This window comes from Haliotis asinina, chromosome 1, assembly GCF_037392515.1.
Source record: "Haliotis asinina isolate JCU_RB_2024 chromosome 1, JCU_Hal_asi_v2, whole genome shotgun sequence".
Lineage (NCBI taxonomy): Eukaryota > Metazoa > Mollusca > Gastropoda > Lepetellida > Haliotidae > Haliotis > Haliotis asinina.
Window position 1 is genome coordinate 19,742,560 of NC_090280.1, and position 23,646 is coordinate 19,766,205.

The window sequence follows — 23,646 nt, forward strand, 5'->3', positions numbered from 1 at the left end:
AACATATGATAAGCGACAATAATGAAAACAATATGCATTAAACCATTTAATCACTTCCACCAATCACATACATCCGTCAAAGTTCTGAAATCAAACGAACTCAGAAAAAATATTTTTCAAATATTCTTTTCACAATAATGAGTTTTTCAAATGAACTCTCAGGAAACGCGGACAATATTCCTTCTTGTCATCGAAGCAACCAGCATGCCATAGTAACTGGGGTGGTGGTTGACAAGGAGATCCGGTTGCCATGACGACAGACCCCCTGCAGAGAACACCCCGTGCATCATGACGAGGCCTGTGTATCCACATGAGAGGGCTCTGTCCACAAGCTGCGAGGCAGTGACCAGTAAGGCGTGCTCGTTCAATGACGCTGCCCACTCGCCCACAGCCTGAAACCAGAAATTGAACGAACTGCGGGTCACACGAATTTAATGCTCTTTGTAACTAGTTGGGCCAGGGTGAGTGAGTAAGTGTAGTTTTCCCCCGTTGATAACAATACTGCAGCAAAATCACGGCAGTTGACACCCATGGGCTTACAACACGAGGAGTCGAACACGGGTCTTCGGCGTGACGAGCGAACGGTTCAACCGGTTGGCCCATAAATTAGTGAATATTTGGTTGAGTAAAGAGGCAATGTTTTTCACTTTAAACAGTGTTGTAAATGTTTCTGGTTTGATTCAGTGTAAGAATGTAGTGTGCTGGTCACTATATTTAAACTGAGAGTCCAGACAGGCATGGACGTTGGAAGACAATCCTGAATGATTATGCTTAGACTGGCCCAGGCAGTTAAGACCGAGACCATAAACCTCGCCATCGTTATACCAAACCGACCGTTGTCAAACCGTCAATGCCGGAAAACGTTCAAAGGGAGATAACTGGAAACGGTTACACCTACTACAGCCATTGCCTTGGATGAATATTTTGCTTCAGGACTTCAGCTCTTATTGTCAACACTTGTCACGAAAGCACTGTTGTGATATAGTACAAAGTCAATGTCTGCCCTGTACACAGTTTCATTCACCGAAGCTAGCAAACAATACAAATAATAAGGAGTTACTGTTAGCAGCATTCCAGCAGCAGCGGTATATTTAGAACATTATCCCATGAGAATTCACAAGCCAGTCGGGCCAGTGACTGTGGACATTTTCTGGTCTGGTTGGATTTTTACCAGGTACGGACCAGTGGCTATTTCGGACACGACCACTGCCTCGTTTGTTTGAAAGAAGTAAACGTCCGCATCACTTCAATATCTATACAACATGCCCTTGCCAATTGTGAAGTACTGGTCATTGTTAAACCAATCTCAGTCAAGGACATACGCTTATTGGTTGTTCACCCCTCTGCACAATCCCGGCTATCCGGCCTTTGAATACCTGAAGGGTAATCCGAGCAATAGGTGAAGGTCACCATGCCGGACTACTGTTCCTGACCATGAAGCTTGACCATAGACCGGTTCGCCTACCTGTATGGCCAACATAGTCTGAAGTGCGTCAGTTCTCACACACAATCCCAGCGGGAGCCCCCTGATGTATCATGTCAGAAAATCTAAATATGGAAAATCCTAGTTTATCATTTTTCTCTGACGTTCCCATGTTCCACCCGCCTTGAATTCTCACCCCCACCTTAAGACAAAATACAATATTTGAAACGTTAAATTCTCCGCCGCGGTAATAAAATCTGCTCACAGTAGAAAGACAAGTCTTAACAATGCACACTCATGAAAAACAGATCATTTTGATCGATGCTAAATAAATCTTTTCAAAATTGTACGCAAGCAGTTTATTTTCAAAAATCTAACATAAAAAACAATACCTTTTGAAATGATTCAGGAAGAACGCACATGTTTTTAATACATTACGGAATACACAGCAAAAATGTACAAGCGTCTAAACCTAATCACAAACGTCTGGTCACCTTGTCACCTTTTCTTTACATAGACACTGATATACATGTGCAAATATGTACAAATGCCAAGAAATATAGAACTATAAAAAAGTTTCATATTTCATCATTTTCATTTATCAAAAATATATAAAATGGGAACCAAATTATCTCAGTCTACTTCGTTACTGTGTTTAAAGACGATTACCAACTGACATAAATTGAAATATTTATTTCATGAAATAAGTTCCATTACTGTTGAAAAGCATTTCATATTGATAAATCGTTTCGCCCGCCCCTATCTTATTGGATTAGAATTAGCATTGTATTACCATATCAAAAGGCTCCGACGTGTTGGAATAGCCGTAAGGTCCATCTGGCAGGTGCGTGTGCGCCAAGTCAGCGCTGATTATCATCACTATTCGTTCAGGTAACCCTTCCAAGTACGTATATATGTCGGATCCTGCTCAAAACACAACATATGAACTAAACTTTCAAACAAAAACGGAAACATTGATGCTTTCTTTGAGAAATTAGTGAGTGAGTGACTTTAGTTTTGCGCCACAATCAGCAATATTCCAGCAATATGGCGGCGGTCTGTAAATAATCGAGTTTGGACCAGACAATCCAGTGATCAGCAACATGAGCATCGATCTGCGCATTTGGGAACCGATGACATGTGTCAACCAAGACAGCGAGCCTGACCACCCGATCCCGTTAGTTGCCTCTTACGACAAGCACAGTCGCCTTTTATGGCAAGCATGGGTTGCTGAAGGCCTAAGGCCTAGCAATATTCCAGCAATAACACGGCGGGGAATACCAGAAATGGGCTCGACACACTGCATCCATGGGGGGAGGGGGGGGGGGGCGAACACGGGTCTTTGGCGTGACGAGCGAACGCTGTAACCACTCGTCCACCCCGCCGAGGTTTTAGGGGATGATGAGAGCCTGCTGGGTTTACGACCAGATGGGCAGTGAATTATACAAATTAACACTGCAATATTACTTCGAGAAATCGTTTCAAAATTTTGCGACAGGCGGTGACAGTATGTGCTCGATTATCTTTTCCTTGTGAAAAAAAAGTCTAAGTCAAACCTAGCTTTAGAAGTTCGGGGATCATGGCAACCTGGTCGGTGTAGCGGCGACTTGGCTGTGAAATGATGACCACACGGGCTCTGGACAGTCCGGGTGAACCGACGAAGTGCAGAGGGATCACCTCACCCCATCTGAAACATATTCCACACAAACAATAACAGTTTCCAGTAACACGCATCTGCAAACACAACTGTACGAATTAAAACAGCAGAATACAATTAATAGCAATGCTAACCCATTTACTCATCAGTGCGCGTATGTATGTGTATTTATTCTTCTTGTCTCCACGACCCGTGAAGATTCGGGTTAGAATTGATCTTCAGACGTCCATGCTTGTGTAACAGGCAACTAACGGGATCTGGTGGTCAGGCTCTGTGAGACTCGGTTGAAACGTCACCTAACCAAATTACATAGATCGATGTTCATACTGTTGATCACTGGATTGGCTGGTCTGGGGTCAATTAATTACGGACTGCCGTAATACAGATGAAATAATGATGAGGGCGACGTAAGACTAAATTCAATCATTCCTTGTCTTCATTTTTCCACTGCGATTTATATGAGGGAGTGAGTGGGTATGGTCTTACTCCAGTCTTGGCAATATTCCAGCAATATCATGGCGGAGAACAGCAGAAATGAGCTTAACGCATTATTTCCAGGTGGGGAATCGAATCTGTGTCCTCGGCGTGACGAGCGAACGCTGTAACCACTAGGCTACCTTACCATCCCTGATTTATAAGAAATCAATGAACATCATCTCCAAGTCTCCTGAAATGGGCTGTTATCACGCAAATCTTCTCTCGATAAATTCCGAATATTTGTATATCAAATATAGTGCTAGAACCCCGTTAGTGACAACATATACCATGATGCTGGGCCTCTAACCACGGACCTTCTGATCCGACGTCGGACACATTGTCCAAATGACCAAAGAGGTTAACCCCGTCAGCAAGTTGACAAGATAAGGATGTCATCTGTGGGATGACTCCACGCCCTCCTACAACAGGTCTCAGTGTTACTAGCTCGTGAGAGTGGATTTATCGCAGGTTTTAGTGCGTCAAGCTTAGAACTTATGAATCACATTTTAGTAAACTGCAAAGTTTGAAAAAGCTGTATTGTCAAAGATATAGTCACTATGCGGTAACAACTAGGGGTGTAACGAGTGAGTGATTCTAGTTTTACGCCGCATTCAGCAAAATATTTCAGCTATGTCGGCGGTCGGTAAATAATCGAGTCTGGACCAGACAATCCAGTGATCAAAGGTATGAGCATCTATATGAGCAAACTAAAAATGATTTATGGTTCAACTTCTTTATTATACATGGTCACAACGTTTCGAGACAGTTCCTAGTCTCTTCTTCACGTGAACTGAACTAAGATCTGTCTCGAAACGTTGTGACCTTGTATTATAAAGAAGTTGAACCATAAATCATTTTAGTTTGATTCCACCAACTTCTAAATGCTTTTGAAACAGCTCATCGATCTGAGCAATTGGGATCCGATGGCATGTGTCAACCAAGTCAGCGAGCCTGACCACCCAATACCGTTAGATCACTGAGGCCAATTCTACCCCGGACCCTCACGGGTCGGGGTGTAACGATGAGTCGAACTATCGATAGAGTGCAAATGAGGCTTCGATAGCAATTAATCGGTGGCGTTATAAGGTGAAAATTGCATTCGAATTCGAGAAAAGAGATTTGCGGTTAGACCGGCATAGCACCAATGCTATTACTACTAGGTAATAGATTAAGTTGAGTCACTGATTAGAATTAAGGGAGATTTCCAATCATGAGGTACGACATGAGACCAGGGAATGATGTAACTTCTAACGAATCAGAGAGATTGTACAGGGTCATGTGACAAGGGTGGACCAGGCTCGAACACCTTAAAAAAGGTGCCGTCAGCACTAAAAAGTAAGCGCGAGGTGCGCTGCGGGTTGAAGAGACAGCAGAACGTTCACATCCCGATTGATCAGTAAACAGCTTGCCCTACCCTGTCCAGGCAAGTCAGATTGTCGTGAAGAGAGGGATCGAGTAAACCAAAGTGAGTACAGAACCTTGTGTTGAGTTATTCATTGCATGCTAGAGTGTCAGTACATGAATGCTATGTCTTAGCAGTCACGGTCGTCAGACCACTCATTCCTAGAGGTAGTCATCCGCACGGACCGAGCGAGTATGCCACCCGAGCTTACTGCACCTCTCCTCTCGCCCAGGTCATCGTGACAGTTAACAGTTACGACAGAGAAGAAACAAAACAAAAAAAAAAAACAAAAAAAAACGATCGATAATGCTTTTATTGTCTGGATGCAGGCACGCAGTTACACTGACTTTATGTTTCAACTGTTAACATTTACCTGATCTGGGTTTCAAGTTTCTTGTCAGTTAACAAGAAAAACTGAAACTACTTCAACGTGTGTTTACTTCAAATGAACAAAACATTCATTTGGAAATTGACTTCAAATGAGACAATAGAAGGAGAGAAAAACTATTGTAATAGCGCTGCAATAGTTGGTCTCAGTAGGTCTCAATAGTATGTTGCAATACACTATCTTTATCGTAATAGCTGTTTCCCTTCAATAACCACTCCCCAGTAACAACTGAATCTCTAACACAATGACCTCTCATTACAAAGGTTATCTCTAACACAATGACCTCTCATTACAAAGGTTAGTCAGTCTGTACCACTCAGGAACAACAGACAGGTGATGGAAGCGCCATTAAAATACCCATGAGAGTCCAAGTTGACAATGTTCTGTTATGAGATATGCCTGTTTGGCATTCTTATTTCGTTCTATTTTGAGTTCGCAATAAACGCAGATATAAACAAAAAAATATATAACAAATCGGAAATGATATAATGGGATATATATACATGCACTACATAACTGACGCGGGCGTGGGTCAGGCGTAGGATGTCTGATGCTCCACGGCGTGATGGTGCAGGGGTTTTATTACAAGCTGCTTACAACTCACTCACGGTGTCCACCAACAAACAAGCAGAATTTACCTGAGAGGAAAGGGTTCGCTGCTCTGACCAGGAGGTCCATAGCCAGATATCCCCGTCACATTTCTGTCGTATCCAAACTTCTCCACGAGTTGCTGAGACACATTGACATCCAGTCCCACCGACACATTGTAACAACACGGGGGGCACTGACAGTTGTCAGTGTCAGCCCCGCCCTTCGCCTCGGGATTTAAATAAAATCCAAAATTTCTCAGATCTGAAATTCCGTGAGGCGTGCTTAAGAATATGAGATCTGGCGCTATCTCGTCTATCTGCTGACCGACTGCGACACAAGCCTTGTGAAGCTCCCATGCCTCCGCTCTCGACGTTGTGTTTGTTGTGTTGAAGTGAGACGGATCAAGGGCGATTCCTCCATGTGGCATGACATACCCTGCAAGGAGCTTGCATGATACTTCGAAACATCCACCTGTGACAATAACAAGAATCGTCAACAAACTCATCAATTTGCTGTAACGAATTCTCGGTCTCGTGTTCCGCATTGTTGTCGAACGATAGTTATTTAGAGTTACCCCCCTTTGATCGGTGCGTTAAAAGTTAATTGCCACTCTTAACATGAGTGGGTCACGAATGGAATCACAGATGCATAGTACAACATTAAGCGTTCATAATATTTTCTGACAACTGTCAGACTGTATATATTTCATATATTGTGATTTTCTTTTCTTTTCTCTTCTATTTCTTATAGTATGACAAGTGACACTATCTGGCCCAGGGAGATCGCACTAACTGAACTTATCAGCTAGTTCGGGAAATGAGCATGTCGCTTTATATTTGTAGTTTTACGCCGCTTTTAGTAGTGGACTTCAAACATTGCACACATGAGGGAAAACGAAACCAAAATGCGCAACATTTACCGTCAAATCTTTGACATAAGTGCACTCATGTACGCGCGTATAATTGATTGAACCAGTATGGATATGGTTTGGAGACATTGTCGGCCTATTCGACTGAAACACCACACTGGCCAAGAGTTGCGTCCCTTAGGCACACCAATATCTTATGGGTGTGGGTTCGAACGAGACTAAGTTCATAGTTCTGCCAGCACTAAACCCGTACTCATCGGTACAGAACAGTGTGATGTGTCTGCAACCTGTATCGTATCCGGGAAGATCCGGGTCAGAACTGATGCTTGTCATAAGAGGGGACTAACTGGATCGGGTGGTCAGGCTCGCTGACTTGGTTGACACGTCACAGTATCTCATTTGCGTAGATCGATGCTCATTTTGTTGATCGCTGGATTGTCTGGTCCAGACACGATTATTTACAAAACGTTCGCTGGTCATGACGAAGAAACGGGTTCGATTCCTCACATGGTTACAGTGTGTGAAACCATTCCCGGTGTCCCCCGTCGTGATGACTGGACTATGGCCATACTCACGTACAACCCACACTCACTCTACAAACGTGGTATACTGTAACTTGTGCTAAGCAAACATGCTCAGGACCAAACAAAAGTTAGAATTGCACCAGGAAGATAAAAATACAAAGGGCTTGCCTGATCCGTAATCTGTGTTCAAGAAGTAGACCAAGGTGACCAACTATAATCTGACCACAAGGAGCGATTCTGTTCTTCATACAGGAGTCAGATAAGATAACGGGTCAGGTGCTGTTGACTAAATAGTTTTTAATGGCATGCCACATTTAACTGGTAAACTGAAATGAATTACCCCAGTGTCCATCTGAAGCATATTTATGATATCATTAATCAAGCTGTGCGAATACTGATATTTTCAGTTACCCAGACACAACATATCACTTGTGTTTGGCTGTTACTTTCCACACAATAACTGCAATAAATATGTCTTCAAGTTTGTTCTGAAGTAAGAGTACTCTCTTAAGGCCGCCTTTAGCAATATTCCAGCAGTATCACGTGCAAGGACACCAGAAATGGTCTTAACACACATTCACGGGGAATCGAACCTGTGTCTTCTGTTGTGAGAAGCCACCCCATCAATTTGAAAGATTTGCTTTTTGATTCGCACCAACAACAATTGTGGCGTTATGTATTTTTGTTCTAGTGGTTAACAAATATAATTAAATCGATGGGTCAAAGGGTTGCCACTCTCATAAGCTTGTGTTAAATGTGTCGTAGAGGCAGCTGCTTTGATTTACACCACATCGTCATGACCCCCTTTCCCGGAAAAAACCTTGTGTCTCAAGGATTTCATGGAAAAACTGTCTTATCCCGGCTGAATGTTCCATCAGCCTCCGCGCACTACCTGAACCCACCATCACGGCAGATGGCGGTCCCCAAGTAAATTGCTTCGTATGATGGTTCTCGGTTACTACCCTTAATATCGCCTGCGTATCTAAACAAATATTACAATGCATAAAGACCGTTAAGATCCGGGTTAGAATTGCTCTTCAGCCACTCATGTTTGGCGTAAGAGGCGACTAACGAGATCCTGTCGTCAGACTCGCTGACTTGGTTCAAACAAGTCATCGAATGCCAGTTGCGTAGATCGATGCTCATGCCGTTGATCACTGGTTTGGTCCAGACTCGATTATGTACAGACCGCCGTCGTATAGCTGGGATATTTTGAGTTCGACGTTAATCAACAACTTAACCAATAAACGTAAGTAAACTAGTACGAGAGGGAATCATGACGACTATCAATTTTTTTAAAAAATTATACGGCGTAACTGATAACCACCCCCCCACCCCCCCCCCCACCCCCCGACGGTGCTCATATGACACTCCGTATATTTACAATTACAGTCACCCTTCCTAATTAATGACAAGCTAATACATAATTATAAAAAATCAGCAAGGAAGTTGTATGCTAGTGACATTGTGCAAACACGATAAGGAAACTCGAGCACTCTTTCCTTGTCGGGTGACGGCACAAGCATGCGCAGTAGGTCGTCAAATTGCCCGGATGTAACTTTACATCCGGTGTCATTATTTGGTTGTAGCTGGGACTGAGAGAAGGTGGGTGTTGCTTGTGCAGTTAGTGTGGGCGCTTGAGCGAAGCTTGAGTGGCATTTTAGAGGCTGGAAATAAGTTTGAATAAGTATGAATGGATGACAACATCTTTAATTCTGTCTGGATCATGACGTATCGATACAGGTTCATGTATCGTTTTTCAAATGTGTACGAGTGCTTCTTTACACTACTGATTTAGTGGATATGTTTTGATTGTTTACATAGCCGATTTTGTTGCCCTGGCGTGTGTGTGTGTGTGTGTGTGTGTGTGTGTGTGTGTGTGTGTGTGTGTGTGTGTGTGTGTATGTATGTATGAGAGAGAGAGAGAGAGTGAGAGAGGGAGAGAGTAAAGTATACCTGTCGTGAAAAGAGCGAGGGTAGCCTAGTGGTCAAAGCGTTCGCTCGTTACACCGAAGACCATGTTTGTTCCCCCAAATGGCTACAGTGTGTGAAACCCATTTCTGTGATATTGTTGGAATATTGCTAAACTTCTAAACTTGGAGTAAACGTGTCAGACATAATATTCTATTATTATGTCTTCACCATTCGTGTTTGTTTATTCTATAGAAGGACCAGTTTTTTTTCAGTTTGCATGGAAATATAAAAAAATTCGGACACGTGGAAATCTTTGTGGAAATCTACGTGTGGAAATCTTTGGAGTATTCTCTGTCTATTTAGTTCACCAAGTTCACACAACCTATGCCACTTGCTTATCAACATCAGATAATAATACGAGTTCCATATTGAATACATATGCTTATTCACAAAAGAAGATAATTATGCACCTGAATAGCATATTTTTGTGGTGTTGTTGGTCATCGCCGCACCTGCAATATTTCAGCTATAATCTGGCTGTTGGTAAATAAAATTAATCGAGTCTGGATCAGACAATCCAGTGAAAGTCTCATCTCATACAGGTTCAACATATACAACACATGTACTCGTGTATGGAATACATTTGATGTTCCGTCCCTTTTGAGATTACGAGAGACTATTTCAACAATAAAACTGCAGTCAATAGTAAAAGCATGTAAACTAAGATGTTATATAAAGGTTGGGAGTCTCACCTCCCCATCCTGCTAGTCGTCTCAAGTCAGGGTTTGCTGAAAACCGTGTCAAAGTCTAACTTGGATCTGGAAAACATACAAGACTGAATACAAACGCATTATAGGACAAGGCTGAATCCCACGAGCTACATCAATCTGACCTACGCTTTGACTCAGCCCCTAAAAGTAGTATGTGTAACTTATTGAGAAAACGTGAGCCCAAATATAAGATATGTTACATTTGACCTCATTCTAAAATGGCATTTTGTAATCAACCCGGACTTACCAAATGAATCTTGGTTTGAGCTGGATTGTCTTATAATGTATTTTCCAAATGATAAAGGGCTCCAATTGGAAATTCCCAGTGTGACCGGTATTGTTTGTTGTGTAAGGTGCGGGTACAAGGTCCGAGAGCGTGATATAAACAAGGAAGTGTGTTCATAAATGGATTACATATTTACGGTTCGTGTATACGATGTGCTTGTGACACAGTTTGGTGGAATCACAATGACTTGTGTTGTAAGTGGTTGTGCTTCACTGGGCCTGAATCACTTCCTTTTAGTAAGTGCGGATCCCCAGGGCAGACTCTTGTCAACAACGTGTACGGTCGACATGGCGGGGTTGGTCGCCTTCAGCCTGTCTCACAGTCCCTGAACCACATTATTTTGCCTGCTATCAAGCCTTCTCTGCAGTGCTAAAACCTTAAAATGAAGCAAGTCTAGATTTCCTCATGTCCAGGTCTGAATGTCTGGTCTACCTAGGTCTTCTTTTCAATTAAAATGGGTTTGTTTGTTTGTTACTATCAAAATTATACATATTCAGAGACTTAGCCTTAGTCTAGGTAGTGTTGTTATTAAAGCGTTCGCTCGCCACATTGAATACCAGAGTTCGATTCTCCATAGGGATACAAAATATGTGGAAGCCACTCCACCGGTGTGATATTGCTGGAAGTGTCTTTAAAACATACTCACTCACTCACCCGAAGATCATCTACATAACTTGTATGGTATTGGTAAACAAGCTGAAATATGTTTGACAATATGTGTATGTCAATTAGGTAACACATTAAAAGGAAGTGCATGTGATTTACAATAATTAGTCCAGAATGACAGAATAACATCTATTTTCATGTCTTACATTTTTCTGGGAATTAGTACCGTGGGAACGAAGTTTGTAACACAACTACTATTTTTTAAAGCACTCACGGAAACAGAAATAGACAGGTGCAGTTTTCAAGATTGTGCTCTTTTTGAAAGGTTACAGGTCTATTTTTATGAGTTCATTCATATCTTTGCTTGTCAGCTGCAGGAAATTCTTACCACCCATTGTTGATTGTGAGTGAAGTTGTAACATGTTTCTAAATGTGTTGATAATATTCAAATTTGCGATATTTTTACCGGTAAAATGATACTTTCGATGATGAATAGAAGACCAAATTATAGGGTCTGGTTGGAAAAAAGCTTAGTTATTTTAATATATGTTTAAACTACCTATTTTCGTGATTAGAAGTAATGAACAAATAAACGCCAAAATTCATTTTATATCTTTTTCCCTGAGTATTTTAGGAAAACGCAGGACAAGTTGTTTTCTAATCACTTTCTCTGAGACGCAGAGAATTTACCCTTTAATTCTAGTGGTTAAAGCCCGTCACGCCGTGTTTGATTCCCCACATTGCTACAATGTGTGAAGTCCTGGTGTTCAGGAGGAACATGAAGTTAGAAACGGATTCGGGATTCGGGATTCGATTTTTTTTCAGATTCGGCATTCGAATCCCAAATCTTAACTTTTTGTTCATATTCGGGACTTAAATCCTGAATTTGAATTTCTGTATGTATGTATGTATGTATGTATGTATGTATGTATGTATGTATGTATGTATGTATGTGTGTGTGTGTGTGTGTGTGTGTATGTATCTATGTATCTCTGTATGTATGTATCTATGTATCTCTGTATGTATATATGTATGTATCTCTGTATGTATCTGTGTATATATGCATGTATCTATGTATGTATCTATGTATCTATGCATCTATGTATGTATCTATGTATCTATATATCTATGTATGCATCTATGTATCTATGTATGTATCATGTATGTATATATGCATCTATGCGTGTATCTATGTATCTGTGTATGTATCTATGTATGTATTTATCTATGTATCTATCTATGTATCATGTATCATGTATGTATCTATGCATATATCTATGTATGTATCTATGTAGGTATCTATGTATCTATTTATCTATGTATCTATGTATCTGTGCATCTATGTATGTATCTATGAATGTATCTATGCATCTATGCATGTATCTATGCATGTATCTCTGTATCTTTGAATATTTTATTTTCAGATTCATGATTAAAATCTTAAAAACATGAACACTCAAACCTACATTTTTCCACATGTCAGACTCAACTTTGATTTTTCTTCATATTCGGGTTTCGGGATTTGAATCCCGAATCTGAATATTTTGTTCAGATCCGGAGTTATGACCATCAGTGTCAGCATACATTATCTCACCCCTTCTAAGGTACTAGGGGCCGCTAGTAAACCTGGGTATCGTAAAAGCATGAACACCCAAACCTACATTTTTCCATATTTTAGCCTCAACTTTGATTTTTCTGCATATTCGGGTTTCGGCATTTGAATCCCGAATCTGATTTTTTTTTCAGATTCGGAGTTATGAACAAACGTGTGAATGTACATTATCTCACCCCTTCTGAGGTACTAGGGGCCGCTGGGTATCGTAAAATCATGAACACCCAAACCTACATTTTTTCATGTTTCAGCCAGATTCGGGATTCGAATAATTTTGTACGCTATCGAAAGAGTGATTAGACACTACGAAAATGGATATTATGGCACCATTCATACCGAGGAACAATGCATCAGTTGTCTCAACCCACGTTATAGATGTTTTGTGGGTATCATGAACAAATAATATTTTTTATATGTCCTCTTTCATGTTTCTAAGACAGTGTAAGTACATCTGCATTTACATTCTTCTCTTGTCAAATATTCTAAAAGTATTTAAGAAATAATATGTTATTGTGTAACAAGTCAATGAATTGATAACAACAAGAAATATTACAGATTTTAACTAGACGTTCACAATATTTACGCGCGTTAAAGATGGCTGACCTTCCCCAAATCGGTTATAATTGCTTTCATTAATGTATTTGCGCATTTCAGCGATACGTCGTTGTTCGTAACTTGGCATTCCCATAATTAGAATAAACCATTTCTCACAAATGAAATTTCGTCATTTTAAAACAGAAAAGACACGGTTAAAGGGAGACATTTTCAAATCATAGTAATATCAAAATCGTGAAATCATGATTGTAGTCACTAACAACAAAAACTGCAAACCATTCGCCCATATACACACATAACGTTAGTAAGCTGGGACGACTTGTGTCCTCACAAACACAAGAACATATATGATTTCTTAATGTTGCATGTGAAAACTGTGATGAAATGAAACTAGAAACGTGTCGCCTTCGTGTGTTCATAAAATTATTACATGTTGGATATATTGATGTTAAAATAGTGCTGGATACTGTCTAAAATATTTAGATAAGGTACAAGTAAGTAATTAGGTGGTATGGGATTTTCACGGTTGATTGATTAACTGATTAACAGATTTTAGGCAGTATGGGAATGGAAGAGTCCAACTTGAGACATGAGAGGGGTGTATCACATGTCAAATAATAAATAACACAAGGCAAATTAAATATATATGGACAATTTTAATGATAAATTATCTGTAATAATCTGTCAACAGTTTAATAGTTCAGATACATTTCCATATTTCAAGCAACACAAGAAGATATCAGTCTTTCACATTCAGAAACAAGATCACTTCAGGTCACCTAGAAGGTCAGCCACATTGTCCACAAATTCCATCACACCCAACTCTTGGCTGATCAGCTTGTCCTTCGCCCTTCGGATCTTATTGTCTACAGCCACATACTTCTTCTTCCTTCTGGGTTCACGCTGATGACCTTGTTGTTGTGCAAGTCGAACCTCAGTCTTGGATTGCTCGCGCTTGCTCATGGCTACAAAGTGAAAGATGTTGGGGTGGCAAGATGTCAGAGAGGTCACAGAGGTACTGGAGATTCCCTTCCGTCGCGAAGATAAGGATCTTGTCTGTATCTCCATGGTCCGCAATTGTCTGCATCTGTACGGGTCCATTCGTCTTGCAGCTGGATGGCAGATCTCGTCTTTGGAAGCCCAGGCATCTTCTGCAGACGCTGGCGGTACATCGCTGACCTCACTGCATCGAAGGTAGGGAAGTATTGGAGGTGCTCGTCTGGTACTGCATTCTTCCTCAGGGTAGATAGGTCGTCGTCGTAGATCTGAGGGATAGGTGTTGTTTCGCTTGATACACGCTCCATAAATCTGCACTTGAAGACTTCAACGTCGTAAATGTAGGGGCTCGGAGTGTGGCTGTGGTCTGGTCCGATCTTCATTAGTCGATCATCTACGGTCTGTATGGTTCCCTTGCATCCTGACTCGCAGCAACGCCAGTATGTTGTGTCAGCCTTGGTCCTGTTGATCTTGAAACTGTATCCGCCGTGGTATGCATGTCGTCCGCCGCGTTGATGAGGTAGGTATGATACAGCTACTGCCGCGTTTGCCATCTTGAGCAATGACTGACAGTGTGTCGGAACCATTTATTTATATATAGAAATGTATCCTTCTCGATGCAAACTAAACTTCTCAAGTGTATTTCTTTCTATTTCGACTATTAACATATGTTGTATTGCAAAACTCAATAGGAACAATAACAGTAGGAAGTTCTCTACTCAAGCGATATGCTTCAGTGACTCTGGAGATGGTCTGGGCACTGAGTTAATTAGACAGTATGAAATTTCTATTGATAAAAATGAATTGGCATTAGTGGACAAGCTTTACAATTTATATCAACACCGCTTCCATGCAACATACAAAACTTGAATGATTCGAATGGTAGAGGAGTGCATCATAAGCAGGTGGAATGAAATATCCTTGGTCACGGTTGATGGTAGGCTTGTGGCGTTTGATGTGAATGGCTTCGGTGAACTTGCGTTTGGTGAAATCCGTTTGGTTGTTGGATAGGATTGTGATGTCACCAAACGCAAGCTCACCGAAGCTCACCGGATTCGAATCCCGTATCTGAAAAAAAAAATTCAGATTCGGGATTCAAATGCCGAAACCCGAATACGAAGAAAAATCAAAGCTGAGGCTGAAATATGGGAAAATGTAGGTTTGGGTGTTCATGGTTTTACGAAAGCCAGGTTTACTAGCGACCCCTAGTGCCTTAGAAGGGGTGAGATAATATATATTGACACTGTTGTTCATAACTCCGAATCTGAACAAAATATTCAGATTCGGGATTTGAATCCCGAATCCGAAAAAAAATATTCAGATTCGGGATTCAAATGCCGAAACTCGAATATCAAGAAAAATCAAAGTTGAGCCTGAAATATGGAAAAATGTACATGGATACATGCATAGATACATAGATAAATAGATACATACATAGACACATAGATACATACAAAGATATATACATAGATAGATACATACATAGACTTATATATTACATACACGATACATATATAGATACATAGGTGCATACATAGATACGTAGATACATAGATGCATACATAGATACATAGATACAGGTAGAGGTACACATAGAGGTAGATACATTGATGAGTACATGCATACATACATACATACATACATACATACATACATACATACATACATACATACATACATGCATACATACATAGATGTATACATACATACATACATACATACATACACACACACACACACACACATACATACATACATACATACATACATACATACATACATACATACATACATACATACATACATACATACATACATACATACATACATACATAAATTCACGATTTAAGTCGTGAATGTGAACAAAAAGTTAAGATTCGGGATTCGAATCCTAAGAAATGTTCGAATCCCGTATCCCGAATCCAGCATCCCGAATCCGTTTCTAACTTCACGTTCCAGTGTCCAGGCCGTGATATTGCTCAGATGTTGCTAAAGTACGGTATAAAATAAAACTGATTCACTCCTTACTAGGAATCCCACTTGAGACGATGTGACCAAGGTCATGCTGAATTGTACTAAGATCAGCGGTTTGTGGTTTCCAGATGTCATTGGTTGTTGTCTCTCTTCTCGTGGCGCTAAGTAGCTCGGGATACGCGGCTCCAACTACTCAGTGCGCATGTGCATCGATCGACACCGTGATTGAGCGGACATACGGGTCCAAGGACAGCAGTTTGGGAACACTGAGGTCCCCTAGTTGTCTCCCTTATCTAGGAAACCAGAAGGCCATCGATGACGGTCGAATATACGCCCATGTGCTTTACCAGGGACAGGTAAGACAATAGAGGTTTCCAAAAGTTGATGATATTATTGATGCGCTTGTCCACAACTGCGAATGTGGCGATGGGCCTGCCAGGTGGTTAAAACGTTCGCTTGTCACACCGAAGACCCGGGCTCGTTTCCCCAAATGGGTAAAATGTGTGAAGCCCGTCGTGATATCGCTGAAATATTACTAAACGCGACATGAAACTAAACTCACTCACCACCTCACAATTGTGATTGTTTCGACGATGAACACAGAAAACAAATAATATTTTTCCTTCTGAATAATATTGTTAAATTTAATGCTTAAAATGACGTTGACCTTGACCTTTGTTGCAGACGGCCTGGTTGCTGACATCTGATATCTACATTAAAAATTGTTATGGTAAGCGTGTTACTGAGACACTGTTATTGCCGCTACGTTACAAGTTCAGGTTACATTACATCGCGAACGGTATGGTTCATTAAGATCCGAAGAGACACTGGAGTCGTCTTCTACATTATAGTGATACTCAGTACCATGGTAAGACGGTTCAATCGGGATTCGAGCCAGGTCAACACAACTTTGTATTATGGAGACTTGATCTAGTGACCCCGTCGTGCTAAGCAACGTCTTTTAGAAAGTTTGCAAATTTAGCATATACTGTAAAATAATATGTTCCATATCGTGGAATTCGCGGTGGCTGAGTGGGTCCGATGGCTGACTGTGTGCTGGCGATTAAGTGCCTGTCTTTGAGAGCGTACAATAAACTACGAATTCGTACATGAAATTTCTCGTAATGACCACGATGGAAAACTTCTGATTCTGTGAAGGGGTAGTCTACGCCATTCCTGGTGTAAAGCAGCTTCGAAATGAGCTGTGGATGAGGGTCTCTTTCTTGCACAGGACAACCGAATTAATGTGAAATTACTACATGCTGTTGAGGCTATGTATGATAACACTTCGGACAGGGTTCGAGTTAAGAACGAATACACACATGCTTTTGAATCTGGAGTCCGCCAAGGTTGCACATTATCCCCGACGTTATTTTCAGTGTATATGAACGATCTTGCTAAATGCTACATTTAAAAGCTTAGGCTGTGGTATTGACATCAGTGGAGCAATGTTGGATCTTCTCCTTTATGCTGACGACATTGACTGACGTTCTGTAGTTCCTTTCGTATACAGAAAATGGAAATACTTAGGTTTTGACTCTAGACCGCCAAGCATCATTATGCACTGGTCCCGACAATTTAATAGATCTTGGATTTACTCTGCCTATGGGGTACTTTCTAAATTACAGCTTCCAGTTCATGACACATATAATATGACAGGGCTTGATGTTATATAATGTTGTGAGTGGATACGATCTCTTGACGAACAAGAATGGTTTAGAGAATTATGCAATGATCGTGGACGGTTGAATGGAAATAAACTACGAACTTACAGACTTTTCAAAAGTTCTCTGGTGGCTGAAGCATACGTTACTCAGTTAATTGCCAGATCCCATCGCAGTACTCTGGCTGAGCTGCGCTATAGTTCTCTCCCTTTAGAAGTTGAACGTGGCAGGTTCACTCGACCTAAGACACCCCTAGGACATCGGTTATGTAGGTCTGTGAGTATCACTCAGTTGGTAATGAGACTCATTTTCTGATCAGTTGCCCGTTTTATTCAGATTTACAATACAGTTTTCCCATGGAGTTGAACCAGCTAGACTGCTTTCTCGCTGCTGCCTGCCGTTCAGCAGTCAGTGTGTATGTTACAACACACAGCATTAGTTAAATCTCTTGCCGCTTTAGTCAACCGCATGTGCAGAAGGAGATTCTAAGAAAACCTCTTAGTATGGAGATGGGGTGGGTGTATGTGTGGTTGGGTGTGAGGAAGGTAGGATTGGTGTGGGGTTCATACATGAATGTTCTTTTGTTTGCAAGAATCGGGATGTAAGTGCAAAATATATTTTTATTTACCTTAAATGTTTTACTGTGAAATAGATGTCTAACAGGCCAAATGGTCGGTCTAACAGGCCAAATGGTCGGATGCTATGTAATTCGTTTTTAACCGTGTCATGCACCGAATATTAGCATGTGACACATTAATAAAACTCCACTTAACCCGCAACTCTGTATTCCGATACTTTACTGTGCGAGTATAGTCACACGCAATAGTATTTGCAATTTCGGCAATATTCCTGAAATATCATGGAGAAATGGATTTCACACGTTGTATCCAGGACGGGAGTCGAACCCTGGTTTTCAGCGTGACGAGGTAACGCTTTAACCGCTAGGCAACCCCACCCTCCACTCCGTTTACTTAGAACTTCCATTCGCCTCTACAGAATCATTCGACTGTGTCTGCGCCACGGCTGCGGTAGATGTCTTGACTGGATATGGAACCGGAAGTGCTATTATTACGACCTTGACAACTGGTCAGTGTGTGACCTTGCAAGGGAAAATCTACAACTCCACATGCGGGACGTGGGCACATGTCAGCGTTAACAACAAGGTCAGCGGCTATTTACAATTACTTTCTCAGACAAACAATTACGCTGGTAAAGGTCCGTCTGTGTGGGGGTAAATTTATACCATGTCAGTTATTCTGGTCAAGGTCACTTTTCTGGGAAATGATACCACAATATGACACTGTATAGTATGGCGCCAGTATTTAGACAGTAAACCTAATCAACCGTGCATTTCAAATTTTGTTTCTGTATGTAAAATAATCACTAATGTGATTGCATAAAACACCACTAGCGACCAGATGAGAACTCAGAGTATCCACACCATAATGTTAAGGAAAGCACAGGTTTTTGCAACGAGACATCTCAACGCTAATAATTTGCCATCGTTTATACTCATTATGTCAGAGTATCGTCATGTCAAGAGAAGTACGTTTTAGTATTGTCGTCGTTTTCATCAATTCAGCAAATTGTCCTGCTGATATTGACATTGTGAAAATCATTCTCACATGTTTTTTGGTGCCTTCGTTGCATTCGATCCATAACTTTTGAGATATTGTGTGGAACATTATAAGCTGTTCGCTGGTCACCAGTGGGCCGATCCACAACTTTTGAGATATTGTGTGGAACATTATAAGCTGTTCGCTGGTCACGAGTGGGCCGATCCATAACTTTTGAGATATTGTGTGGAACATGATAAGCTGTTCGCTGGTCACGAGTGGGCATGGGTTGATGTACCCTTGATGTTTGCTATACAAACAGGAGACCAACTGTTGTATTCTCTTATTTCAGAGCGGATGGATCAAGAAAGGAAACATCGTTTTCCATAAAAACTGTGGAGGTGAGTCTTACATTTCAGGAGATGAGCAAGTGAATTTAAAACACACGTTGAGTTTCTTGTTCATACAGCATGTGAGTGAGTGAGTTTAGTTTTACGCCGAACTCAGCAATATTCAAGCTATATGGCGGCGGTCTGTAAATAATCGAGTTTGGACCAGACAATCCAGTGATCAGCAACATGAGCATCGGTCTGCGCAATTGGGAACCGATGACATGTGTCAACCAGGTTAGCGAACCTGATCACCCGATCCCGTTAGTCGCCTCTTATGACAAGCACTGTCGCCTTTACTGGCAAGCATGGGCTGCTGAACGCCTATTCTACCCAGGGACCTTCACGGGTCTCATACAGCATGTGCAATGAGTAACAACATTAAATTAACACAGGCAGAATATTATTATTATGTAAACTCTCCTTTACTACTTTTCCCTGTTGAATACCATAATGGTATTCTGCAGGAATTGGAATATTTACATATTTCGAAGCCTGTGTGTGTTTTTCAGGACATGCCAATCCGTCTTCTTCCTCTGTCCAGCTGATAGGATGCCCTCAAATCATAACACGCGCAGAATGGGGGGCACGTGCACCCCGCGACGCGTACACGAAACTCTCCCTTACTCCGTACTATGCCTTCATCCACCACGGGGCGACTGCAGGCTGTCAGACACGTGGAGAGTGTGTCCGGATGATCCAGAGCTATCAGAACTTCCACATGGATGGACACGGTAAGGAGCTTTCCCCGCACAAAACCTGAACTGATTCTCTTGATTCACACAGGAAAACTGATAGTCTACAGGACTTGTAAGCTACATCCGGTGCTAAAATGGTACCCGATATCCAGCATATTTCTGGTACCAGATTTCCGGTGACAAGCCTATAGTTCTGATTCCAAATACCGCCACTGCCAGACATTCTGGGACGAAAATGGACGTAGGATCGTTGCAGGTAGACAGCCACTCGCACTTGCACAGTTAGACCCGAGAGTAGTGTTCGAGAGGAGCCTCTTGCCTCAGGCATTCTTTCATAGTCTGGCGAACCGGTACCAGATTTCAGATGATGAGCGCATATTCAAGAATCAGATCTGGTTCCAAATAGAGCAGCCACCAAATATACTAGAACCAAGTTTGGCTGGCTGTTATAGTTGGCGATTTGGGGGATGGTTAGATAAAACAATTGTTATTCCTGCAAGGATTGTCGGTCCCGCACCGTAAGCTGACAATTATGAGATCATTCGAGAAGGTCTTAAACCTTTTTTTCTCATAGGAAGTACTGAGGTCTCGTGTCATAACCTACATACGTGACAGGCTGCCATATCGAACAATGACGAGGTTAATGCGTACGGTTATGAATAAATAAGACACGCCTATTAGTGCCCAGTTACAAACTGACTATTTTTCCTTCAAATACGTCACATGGGTCTGGTTGCCCAAACACAGCATACGAGACATTTATCTGAAAGCATTTCTACTCATATAGATTGACAGGAGCAGAATCAACCAAATTTTCACTATGGCAAACCAAACAAGCCAACAAGCAATGGTAGATACAAAACAGCGCACTACGTAAAGGCAGTAGAACATTAAAATGCCTAAAGCCCATTTTAGGTTTACCCCGACATTACACTGCGTAAATACTTCTGAAACAATGCCTATAGAACCAAAATCGCTCAGTGAACTTGATTTTTTCAGGATTATACTTGTTACGTCACAGTTATATGATTATCTGAATATATTATGATAATCTTGATTTGTGACCTTGCAGGCTGGTCCGACATCGGGTACAGCTTTGTGATCGGCGAGGACGGCAACGTGTATGAGGGACGTGGCTGGGACGCCGTGGGGGCTCACACATACAGCTATAACAGTATCGGTCTAGGTCAGTGCATGGGTACTGTTGTATCTGATGCCTCTTGCCTCTTGCCTCTGGGTAGAAGATGTCAAGTGGAAAGATGTTGAACATCAGTTAATGTGTGTGGGTGGTGGTGTTTCATGTCAGGTGGAAAGATGTTCAACATTAGTCAGTGTGTGTGGGTGGTGGTGTTTCATGTCAGGTGGAAAGATGTTCAACATTAGTCAATGTGTGTGGGTGGTGGTGTGTCATGTCAGGCGGAAAGATGTTCAACATAGTCAATGTGTGCGGGTGGTGGTGTTTAATGTCAGGTGGAAAGATGTTAAACACTAGTCAATGTGTGGGTGATATTCTTTCATGTCAGGAGGAACGATAATGAATATTAGTCAATGTGTGTAGGTGATGGTCTGTCATGTCAGGTGGAAAGATGTTGAACACCGTCGTTGTCAGCAAACTGGGGTTGCTGCTGATCGTCGCCATGCCGGACGGCCACAAGTCAGTGACAACTCATGCGCATGATCGGTTCATCCGAATCACACTTTTAAGGAGCGGAACTCAGACAGCAACAATAACAACAGCCTTAGTTCAAGGGTCAAGGGCAGAAGTGTACTGCGATACGATGAGGTGTCGTATTCGGGCTCTTGGAATCCACGGACAACGGTCATATGTCGGGGTCAGTTTGGACATGTCAAAGCCAGCGACGTTTACAGTCCTCACAAGGGTGTCGATGGGGTATCTGGTCCAAAACAATGTTAAAGTTCTTCCATTGCCACCTCTTTACCCGGAGATGGATCCCATTGAACATTCTGGGACGAAATTGGACGTAGGATTGCTGTTAGACTCACACTTGCACATTTGGGACAGGGATTGGTGTTTGAGTGGAACCGCTTCCTCCAGACTTATTTCCAGATTCTAGTGAACTCAAAGGAGCGACGTTGCACGACCCGTGTGAAGGCGATGATGACTATACGCGCTACTAAAGAAATTGTGACTTTTGGTTCAGGGCTATCTCCATTTGACGGACTGTGATAAATTTGAACTTATTGCAATTCAATATCAACAGCAACTTTCAGCTGTTACATTGACAGTGTTTTGTATAGAGTAAATGATTAGACGTAATATGTGTACTCTTCTATTTAATAACTTGTCAAAAAGACAGACTTGCGTTTCTTTTTCTGTTCTTTTTATATATTTCCATCGTTTCACAGGGTTCTGCGTCATTGGGAACTTCATGCAGCGTCTTCCAGACCAGGCGGCACGGGATGTCCTCCAGAAGCTCATAGCCTGCGGAGTCCAAAATGGCAAATTGACGTCGACGTATACGATGTTGGGTCATCGCGATGTCGGTGCTAAATCCGGCGGGACGTCGTGCCCTGGAGACACCTTCTACGCCCTTATACAGAACTGGCCCCAATATAACGCGCCTGTTGTCCGAAGCACAAAATAGAAACGGTTCATGATGCATGATGCTATCACATCTGATTTGCATGTACACATTTCAAAGAATGTCTTGCTTTTTAAGGACATAGTTTTCTTCGTCATAATAATTCCTGTTTGTACTTAAGTGGTAAAGGCTTGTGTGTGGATTTGTTTTTTTAAAAAAAATCATATTGATTTAACAACCTATGGTATGGATTTACAAGTCTGTTATTTACAACATGACGTTACTGGGCTACTTCTGAAATCATCATGGTTCAGATGTTTTCCTGCCGAGTGCTTGGTACTTAACAAAATAGACTTTTTACAAGCTTCCAGTTCATTGTAAATGTTTTCCGATGTTGGTCCTAATTACTGTACATGCTTTGAAGTATCTCTCCATATCACTGCCTTCATAAGTGGCTTGTAATCAATGATTATCTAATCAATGTACAATATATTCGTTTCGTTGTATAAGCAGACTTACATACCAGTCTGTTGCCTAAGCGTACCACTTAATCTCTTTGAACTCTGTGCATAGCGATCAAAACATGTCAGTGAATCTCCTTGACCTCTGAACATCTCAAGTATTCCATCTAACACGCTTCCTGTACACACTGTATATTTGGCTTGTAAATCATTCTCTGTCAGTCGCCTGATGAAGGGCTAGAACGTAGCCCAGAAACGTCGCCTTGTAGATAATAAAGAAGTTGCAAATCTA

The 23,646-nt window shown here is 41.5% G+C and overlaps 2 protein-coding genes across 4 annotated transcripts; one reads left to right on the plus strand and one right to left on the minus strand.

The window, feature by feature from the left end:
* Nucleotides 1-31: 31 nt before the first annotated feature.
* On the minus strand, nucleotides 32-10,011 carry LOC137288232 (uncharacterized). 2 transcript variants are annotated; one of them, XM_067820681.1, is made up of 4 exons: nucleotides 5,986-6,505; nucleotides 2,980-3,110; nucleotides 2,217-2,347; nucleotides 32-392 (listed from the first exon to the last, which is right to left on the minus strand). In XM_067820681.1, exons 1-4 carry the CDS (start codon nucleotides 6,480-6,482, stop codon nucleotides 159-161), a joined length of 993 nt encoding a protein of 330 aa, XP_067676782.1. In that variant the 5' UTR covers nucleotides 6,483-6,505; the 3' UTR covers nucleotides 32-158. The 2 variants fall into 2 exon arrangements, with proteins under 2 accessions (XP_067676782.1, XP_067676791.1); XM_067820690.1 differs by lacking the exon at nucleotides 5,986-6,505 and adding an exon at nucleotides 9,997-10,011 and having other exon boundaries at nucleotides 64-392.
* Nucleotides 8,825-23,646, plus strand: LOC137288216 (uncharacterized). Of its 2 annotated transcripts, XM_067820662.1 has the most exons (9): nucleotides 8,901-8,935; nucleotides 14,186-14,267; nucleotides 16,172-16,399; nucleotides 16,728-16,773; nucleotides 18,704-18,870; nucleotides 19,616-19,664; nucleotides 20,165-20,386; nucleotides 21,423-21,536; nucleotides 22,718-23,646. In XM_067820662.1, the coding sequence occupies exons 2-9, from the start codon at nucleotides 14,190-14,192 to the stop codon at nucleotides 22,954-22,956; spliced, it is 1,143 nt and encodes a 380-aa protein (XP_067676763.1). In that variant the 5' UTR covers nucleotides 8,901-8,935; nucleotides 14,186-14,189; the 3' UTR covers nucleotides 22,957-23,646. The 2 variants fall into 2 exon arrangements, with proteins under 2 accessions (XP_067676770.1, XP_067676763.1); XM_067820669.1 differs by lacking the exon at nucleotides 14,186-14,267 and having other exon boundaries at nucleotides 8,825-8,935.

Coding starts and splice junctions, on each gene's coding strand:
- LOC137288216 (XM_067820662.1), top strand. CDS start 14,190: ATGGCAGATCTCGTCTTTGGAAGCCCAGGCATCTTCTGCAGACGCTGG. Junction 19,665..20,164: donor TTTCCATAAAAACTGTGGAG/GTGAGTCTTACA, acceptor TGTGTTTTTCAG/GACATGCCAATCCGTCTTCT. Junction 21,537..22,717: donor CTATAACAGTATCGGTCTAG/GTCAGTGCATGG, acceptor ATCGTTTCACAG/GGTTCTGCGTCATTGGGAAC.
- LOC137288232 (XM_067820681.1), bottom strand. CDS start 6,482: ATGCGGAACACGAGACCGAGAATTCGTTACAGCAAATTGATGAGTTTG. Junction 2,348..2,979: donor CCCCGAACTTCTAAAGCTAG/GTTTGACTTAGA, acceptor TGTTTTGAGCAG/GATCCGACATATATACGTAC. Junction 393..2,216: donor CGTCGGAGCCTTTTGATATG/GTAATACAATGC, acceptor TTCTGGTTTCAG/GCTGTGGGCGAGTGGGCAGC.